This window comes from Castanea sativa, chromosome 6 (genome assembly GCF_040712315.1).
Source record: "Castanea sativa cultivar Marrone di Chiusa Pesio chromosome 6, ASM4071231v1".
NCBI classification, from domain to species: domain Eukaryota; kingdom Viridiplantae; phylum Streptophyta; class Magnoliopsida; order Fagales; family Fagaceae; genus Castanea; species Castanea sativa.
The window spans coordinates 57,761,251-57,770,207 of record NC_134018.1 but is presented as its reverse complement, the minus strand read 5'-3'; the positions used below and the strand labels follow the sequence as shown (position 1 = coordinate 57,770,207).

General features: G+C 34.7%; 1 protein-coding gene across 1 annotated transcript; it reads left to right on the top strand.

The window, feature by feature from the left end:
• Window positions 1–4,742: 4,742 nt before the first annotated feature.
• Window positions 4,743–8,957, top strand: LOC142641459 (probably inactive receptor-like protein kinase At2g46850). The gene is made up of 3 exons (XM_075815902.1): window positions 4,743–5,608; window positions 7,241–7,324; window positions 7,603–8,957. The coding sequence occupies exons 1-3, from the start codon at window positions 4,744–4,746 to the stop codon at window positions 8,676–8,678; spliced, it is 2,025 nt and encodes a 674-aa protein (XP_075672017.1). The 5' UTR covers window position 4,743; the 3' UTR covers window positions 8,679–8,957.

The following is an 8,957-nucleotide window of genomic DNA, read 5'->3' as shown; positions in this document are numbered from 1 at the left end:
TTGGCATCTTTTGTCGACAATAAAGGTCTGAGTCAAGTTTGCATTTGATATAGCTAGGTAGGTTTTACACAAGACAAGGAGAGTAGGAGACCCGTCACACTTAACCCGCACGAAACGAAATCACCTCCCCTTCATTGGGTTACCACACAGAATCATTGCTTCTAACATATGAGAGAGAGAGAGAGAGAGAGAGAGAGAGAGAGATGGGTATATTAGTGAAAGCAAATAATAAAAATAAAAAAGAGGCAAAAGGAAAGAGATAATTTTATTCTTTAAACATTTTGTTATTCTTTAACCAATATATATATAAAAGCAGAGACCTCAACTGAGAGATCATGAGGTTCTGCCAAGTGGCACCCTCCTTTGATTTAGCCATTCAGCTTTTTATTTTTATTTTTACTACTTCCATCTCATCATTTAACACTGCTACTCTACGTTTCTCTCAACTCTTCCACTTCCCCATTAATTCCATAGGCTATTCAGAATTCTAAAACGTTTTTTTAGTTCTCTCAACTCTTCCACTTCCACGGTTATAAAATGCTTCAGCGGTCTCAATGATGATGCAAAGCATGCTGCATCATATTTACGAGCATGGAAGTCTAAGCAAGTCAGGTGTGAAGTTAACAAGGCTGCACACCGAATGGCAAACAAGGTTGCATTGTTTCTGGATAGTCCTTCCATTTGGTTTTAGGATGTGCCTGATTGTATTGCTAATATTGTTGAAGTCTAATTCTCATCTGTAAGGACTAATTCGTAGTAATAGAATGCTCTATTACCATTACCTCTTTCTTCTTTTTTTAAGTTTCTCCTTTTTATGTTGATTTTTTTTTCCTAAAATTTTTAGTTTGTCAATGCTATTGCTAGCTTTGCATGATTAATCACAAGTATGCTATAGTGGTGATTCAAAGACATTGTTTTATTACTCACAGTTTTATAACTTAACATTTTGCTTGTGTAGGCTAGATAGTGCTCTAAATGTGACTAAATTCAAACATGGCAAGGGTTTAAAATATTGTTCTTTTTTCCCTTTTTAGAAAAGGCGTTGCATTCTTGGGTAAGCAAGAGGAAACACAAATACAATAGTTTATCAAATCTGAACTAAATTTATTTACGATATAAAATTTATCTATATAAAACCAACAAGGAATTGGTCATTGAAGAAAAAAAAAAACAACATGTGGTTAGGGTTTTGTTGTGTTGATATCAATGTAAGAGAAAAGTTAACGGATGCCTTAAGGGTTTAGGTTTATGATATATATATATATATTTAATTATAAGAAAAGAAAAAAGTAACTGCTTTCAATAAAATTTTGCATTAGAATTTTTGCAAATCCCATTGTCCATACCCTAAATCTAATATATAGTTTACAATTTAGCCGTGTTGGGTGTTTTGTTGAATTACAGTCAAAAGAATAGGCATATATATATATATATATATATATAAGGAAGTGACTTATGAAATCCCATAACAACGGCAATAGCGAGGAGTTCAAGCATATCCAAGTCCAATTATTCTCTCTTACTCCTTCACCAAAATTGCCTAAGTATCATCACAATTGAATTTTCCCTTTAAAGTCAAGCTTTTCTTTTATATCTTTCATTTTTATGTTCTTCATCAACTATCATATGTCAATATCAATAGTTTGTGACTAATATCCTTTTGCTGGTTGGTTAGGATTTGGTTTGCTTGTGATGAGAATGGGTGTTTGGGATTTTTAAATCTCTACAAAGTCCATAGATTTTTACACTTTTACTGGCAAACTTAGTAGATTTGGTTTTTAATGATAATAAGATTTGGTTTGTCTATTATTTTACACTTATACTGGCAAATTTCGTACATAAACTATGACTATTGTAACTAAGAATAATAGTATTGATGAATCCAATGAGTTATAAGATAATTTATTACAAAATATTTGAAAGAGTCCTCATACGAGAAAGCATGAAGTTTTGCGAAGTGGTGTATTTTATGTAAAGAGAATTGATATTTTCTCAATTGTGCCACATCCAAGATAAGAATAAATTAATGGTCCATTTGAATTGAGGGGAATGGAGGGGGAGTAGAGTAGAATAGAGTAGATTTAGCACAAAATTAGCTTATTTTTAACCAAATCTACTTTACTCTCCTCCACTCTCCCTCCTTCCCCCCTCCATCCAAACATGCCATAAATATTGTTTTTTTTTTTGTTTTTTTATTTGATTCAATGTTTCAAGAGTTTTCTAATTAAAAAAATAAATATTCTTTGTATCATTTGGTTCAATATTTCAAGACTTTTCATTCCTTACACATACACACAACACTCTTTAATTTGCATTTTAATTCATTATTTTTACCTCTTGCACTTCTACCCCTTTATATATATCTACTATAACCCTTTATGACATCCTACGTCAAATACACACAAACAAAAAACAATGTTATTTTCCTTCAATCTTTCAACTACACCTACCTAACTCTAACATTGTGTCTCATCTAATCCTAACATGTATAAGTTGGCTACAACCAAGGAAGAGGGACTTGCATTTTATATTGAGTAACAACGACAATTACGATTTTTATGTTAATGTCGGATGTTGTGGATTTGTGAGTTTTGTAAATGATGTGATTAACTGTTAGTGTTTAAGATGTGTATTTTGTTTTAGAATTAATGAGAAAGAGAAAAACACATTTTATATCAAATTTTATTCTATCATATTCCTCCAAAGTTTTTTTTTTCCTCATTACTTCAATTGAATAATTATAATAGATATGTGTGTGCAATTTATAATTGTTGTTTTTAATGATGAACTCATTATTAATAAATTTCTATAACAATTATGCTATAATAATTATACAACATTTTCTAAAACTATCTTATATAAAATATTACAACATTATCCGTGCATCGCACGGGTAACTTACTAGTTTTTAATAAAAATTAAAGCTTACATCAATTAAGCAATTTTAAAAAATACATAGATTCAAATAGGATAATTACATTGTAATTTTGAGTTTTGTTAAAAATATGTGATTAAATGATTAAATTTACCATATTTTAATAGTTTAAATTTTTAGAACAATTAGTAATTTAACATGATATTAGGTTTTAAGTTCGATTCTCTCATTTAATAGACGAAAAATGAACATTTTCAAACACAAATGATCAAAATAAAGAACTCCGGGAACTCCCAAACATAAAAGCACAAAAGTGTTATTTTTTGTAATATAAAAAATAAAAAATATTAAAATTATATATACATACACACAATTTTTATAAGAGGGTAAAATATAAATCATAGTCAAATGAGCTTTTTCCTTAATTCCTTCCATTCATCCTTCTCTCTTTTCTCTACCAAACAAAAGAAATCACTAACGTTCTTTATTTATTTTCATTTTTCATCCTCATCATAGAGTTAAGAGAGACTGCATTTTATAATCCACCATTTGATGACACGAATGGAATTAATTAAAAAATTGGTCAATTAGTTGATTTCAATTTTATAATAATAATAATAATACCGTGGGTCATAAGAATCTCATCTCAAACTTTTTGCACATAAAGAAATGTCTCATGACTGAGCTCTAAAGTTCAACTAAAAAACAACTTGCAGGGATTCAATTTTTTGTTCACGCTAAATTTAGCGGTGAGCATGAGCTATTACGCCACATGACCCGGCAAGTTTGGCATCCCAACACGAAGGTCACAAGACTCGCAACAGTACCAAGAAGATGGCATACCCATATATAGTGATATTGTTTAATTTCCACATCCACACGTTGCCTGAGCACAAATGTCACTGCACAGTGACTTAATAAGCGAGTTATATATAGAAAAGTATCCATATAGGCACATATACAAAGTACAAACCAAAGGCCCCCAAAAGAAGAAAAAAAAGAAGGTTAAAAGAGTAGCCACCACGCGTGGTCTTGGAGCTTGAGGAGCTCTCTAAGTGGCAGCAACAGATTCGTATTTTCAAGATAGATACATATATTAACACAACTCAGATTACAGATCTGAAATTCCGTAATTCTCAAACTACATAATATAATTTTGTACTATTTTGTATGATAGTACTTGGTTATATATATATTATGTATATAAATCTCGAAAGCCATGCAAATTTTTATATAAACTAGGCCCATGCAAATTGTTTATAAAGTAAAGAGTCACCGAAATGAGTTGAAAAACTCAAAATAACTCGTACATCGGCGCCCATGCTTACATAGATCACACTATCCCATATCGTACAAACTGTAGCCCATTTCACAGACCAATCTTCTCACCCTTCCCTAACTTCTATATGCTCCTCCTCAATCAAGATCCTACTTCATCTCTGATCTCGCCACGTTATCTTTCCCCTTCATCCTTGATTGTGTTTGTGAGTTTCTATCATCTGACACGCCAAATCATAGTGTCATATGTTTGCTCTTTTTTGTTTGAGATATGTACTGTGAGTAATATATATATTTTTTGGTAATCAAAGAAAAGGGGTGTTTATGATTGTATTAAACCCCAGACAGGGCGCCGCGTCATATATATTCGTAAACGTGTGTGAGAGTCACCTCATTTTTTAGTACATCCCTCGTTAAGGATGTCCACCAACAGAAGGCCGTTGGCAGGACTCGAACCCAAGCCTGACAAGCAGGGAAGCAAAGTCCTGACCAACCCAGCCAACCCCCCGTTGCCCTGTGAGTAATATATGTCTCTTACTACTTAGCACTATTCAAAAACCATCTTATTCAACCATAGCAACAAAAAGGCCATGTACGTATTCTCTCCTTTACTACCTTACTACCTTTTCCTTCCAAAATATTCTCTGCAGCCAAACCTTTCACTGCAAATGTTACCTCTATTCTTTGCTTCCTTGTTTCTCCTCAGGCTTCTTAACCAACTACCTTTATCTCACTCTCTTATAGAACCACAACACCACCACCAAGAGCTACAAGCCCTTTTGCTTCCAAATCAATGCAATGAAAAATGTGGGAGCTTTGGTCATATCCCATTTCCATTTCACTTGAACACTTCATGTGGCTCTGCACCTTTTAGTGCTTTTCATCTCTCTTGCCAAAACTTCACCACCCTTTTTCTCAATATTGGCTCTGAGAGCTACCGGGTTCTTGAATTCTTTTCTGATGGTGTGCTAGTGGATTTTCCAGGTCTCTCTTCTTGTCGTCAGTATAATGACTTACACTCATTCAGTTTTGCTAAAAACGTTGACTTTGCTGTGTCGGTTGATAATGTGATTGGCTTGTATGACTGTGAGGATTCTTCTTTGTGTAAAGCAGAATGTGAAACAATTGACTTGCCTGGTTGTGATGGCAGTGATGGTGGTACTGGTTGTTGCTACCCACTCTCTGATCATAGTATATGGCATGTTGGAGATGGGTTTTCGGGATTTTCCAAGTTTGGTTGCAGGGGGTTCTCAAGTTGGGCTGTTCTGCGAGGGTCTAATTCAGGCAAGCGTGGAGTTAAGTTGGAATGGGCTATTCCAAGAAATTTATCTAGTGGAGCTTGTGCTAGCAATGCAGACATTGTCAATGCTACAGCAGTTCAAGCAGGGGTGAGGTGCCTGTGTGAGGATGGGTTTGTAGGCGATGGATTTGCTAATGGAGCAGGGTGCTTGAAGTGTGAGTAGTTCTTTGAATTTTTATGGTCAAATTTTGCACATTTTATATAGCACTTCTTTGAAATTGGATGAGAATTAAACTTCATTTTAAGCATCAAATGTGTTTGGTTTGTTGCAATAATCCTATAGATCTTCCACTTCCAGTCAGTGGATGTGTTTGGGTGGCTCTGAATAAGGTAGTTCTGGTATGGTTAAATTAGTATTTTGGCCCTACAACTATGGGATAAAGTTTAATTTGGTCCCCTTAACTATTTGATTGTGTAAAATTTGCCCCTTAATCTCTAATGTTGAGTTTGCTCTCCAATAAAAACTTAAAACGGTAAATTTTATTTTGGTCTCTTAACTATTATTTGTGTCAATTTTGCCATTTAACTCCTAAAAAATCAAGTCAATTACATGATGAGGTTTGCTCTATGCTAAAAACTTAAAATATTAAAGGAATTATCTGTCTTAAAATTGACTTGATTTTCAAAATTGAATGATGGAATTGACACAATCAATATTTTAGGGACTAAATTGGTACAATCCATAGTAAAAAGACCAAATTGAACTGGGGAGTAGTTAAAAGATCAACTTAGTAATTTAACCTTCCAATATTAAGAGAAATCTGACCACTAATTGTGTTTAGTGGCTTTTGTTTTGTTGCAATAATCATCTATAGATCTTTCGGTCAGTATAATGTGTCTGAGTGGCTCTGAAAGTGGTAGTTCCGGTACTAGGAAAAATCTCACTATTAATTGCACCCATAACAAAGGTGCACAGCATCCTAAGATTGATCTTTTGATTCTATTTTCAGTTGGGATGTCTGAAGATAAGGATATAGTGAGAGATGCAGCACTATTCATAGTTGTTGCATCCTACTCACATCATTATTACATATCATTATCTTTTAGACAAATGCTCATCAGTCATCATGAGGTCTGCAACAGTATTAAGTTTTTTAGGAAAAGTTTATATTCTTTTCCTTGGTGATCCACTAGTAATAGACATCACTCATCAGGCCTTTCATAAGCCATAGTTGGGACTTTTGCTTTCCCTAGAGTACTGTGTTTCTTGAAGCAATAAGGAATGAGGTAGTTTTCATTTTATCTATATGTTGTGTGGGCCATTCTGAACTTCATTATGTACCGAAAGCAGTTCAAAATTCTTAGAAGTTGTTCTGTTAACTTTAATCTCAAATTCTGAAGTACTTAACCATACAGCGGGATAAAAGTCTGCGCCTTTAGAAAGGGAATTGCAAACAGGATATCATCCAATTAACATGTTCTAATTATGTACTACCAATTGAACTAATGCAAACAGTTATCAGGTGAATCCACTCATTTGGCTTAATGTGATAGCTCACCCAATCAAATTATATTTACATAAATCAGTGGGTCTCATCTGTCTTCTCCTTCAAACTTGCTTAGAAAAGAGAAAAGATATTTAAAAATAAATCGATGTAAAATTTAATAACAATAAGTTATTACTTCAATATTCAAGTTCAAGGGCACTGAATCATTTGAAAGTGCACATCTTTGAATTGGGCTCTACTTGCTTGAATTTGGTATATGTCACAAGGTTGGTGTCACTGAAACTACTAAAGACACCTCCATATAACTATGATATTCACTTCTATGAATGTCTTTGACAGCATGCATCAAGGATGGCCAGGAAGCATATGGGAGTGACTGCTATACCAAAGGACATGGTGAAAGGAAAGCGATTATTATAGCTGGTATGTAATCAAGAATTAGACCCTATGTGACTTACAATTTTCATATGAATGGTGGTTTGAAGATTTTGTCTCAATAAAAACTGCTATATATGTTATTGAAAATTATCCTTACCCACACAGTAAAAGGTTAAATGCAACTTGAATGTTAGAATCATTTTGGTAATTGTACATTCATCTCATCATTTTCCATTTTAGATAAATGGGACATGGTCAGTCTTGAATTTCTTTAATATTTCTAGTCCCTGAGAGTTTAACATAATGGCATCCTTACCATGCAGGAGTTCTTGCAACAGTTCTCATAATCGCCTCCTTGATAGCAATTTTTTATCTACTTAAGCGGCCTGTTAAGCAGGGGAAATATGATCCAGATAAGGGTTACTTTCACAGCACCATCTCATTCCAGAAAGCTTGTACAACTCGATTATTCGCTTACCATGAGCTAGACCAAGCCACCAAAGGGTTTGAAGAGGCTCAGAAACTTGTAGACAGTAGTAATGGCACAATCTATGCTGGGGTTCTTGGGGATGGATTGCACGTAGCTGTGCATAAATTACAACGTGACAATGAAAGAGACTTGCTTCAAGTTCTGTCCCAAATTGAGGTTTTATCTGCAGTTCAACACAGGAATATGGCCCGCCTTCTTGGATGTTGCATTGACTCTGGCTACAACCCACTAGTTCTCTATGAGTATCCCGCAAATGGTACCTTGGAGGAACATTTACATCAAAGGAGAGAACATAGTATTAGTCTTGACTGGTACAAACGACTGCACATTGCTGCTGAAACAGCTAGTGTTCTTGCATTCCTGCAGTATGAAATTTCTCCTCCTATCTTCCACCATCATCTCAAATCCGGTTACATTTTTTTAGACCAAGATTTTTCTGTGAAGATTGCTGGGTTTGGTCTACTTAGCTCAAGCCTTAGGAATGGGGCTGATTTGTATAACAGCTATGAAGGTTCATGTTGTTTGCACAAAAATGATGTTTATGACATGGGTATGCTGCTTCTTGAGATTATTGCAGGCTCAAATCACCTAGACATGCCAACTGTAGCTTTGCAAAAATTGAGGAGTGGAAAGCTAGAAGAGATTGTGGATCCACTCCTTTACTATCATGAGCAACCGCCTTTTCGCAGAGAGCAAATAGAGATTGTTGCAGACCTTGCAACGAGGTGCTTCTTGTTTGGTGCAGATGGCAAACTTGGTATGATCGATGTTGCAAGGGAACTGGTACATATTACTAAAGAAAGCATTGATGGAGATAGTAAGAGGGTTCCTGCACTAGAGGAAACATTTTCAAATTCCAGTCTCCTTCAAATGATATCCATGTCTCCTGATTCTATATATGTGCCTTGAAATAATGCTTCTTGCTGATCTACTGCCAGTCAGCAAAATTATCTGTCCAATGTCCAGGCCACAAGCCAAAAACTGTGTTGTGTGTGCACTTGCACACATCTGAAATTCTGTACATTGATTAGTGAATTGGGAACTCACTTTTAAGGATTTGAATGCTGCTAGTTCTCTGTAGTGTGTAACTGTGTATCACCTGCATGTATAGGCATATCTCATATATTTGTTGTTTCTTCCTTCAGAGAGAGAAATTAGAAAACTATTGTGCACGCATAGTGCATAGAA

Excerpts from the sequence above, each read along its gene's own strand:
- LOC142641459 (XM_075815902.1), top strand. The coding sequence starts at position 4,744 with ATGTACGTATTCTCTCCTTTACTACCTTACTACCTTTTCCTTCCAAAA. Across the intron at positions 5,609-7,240 it reads TGGAGCAGGGTGCTTGAAGT|CATGCATCAAGGATGGCCAG; the intron begins GTGAGTAGTTCT and ends TGTCTTTGACAG. Across the intron at positions 7,325-7,602 it reads GAAAGCGATTATTATAGCTG|GAGTTCTTGCAACAGTTCTC; the intron begins GTATGTAATCAA and ends CTTACCATGCAG.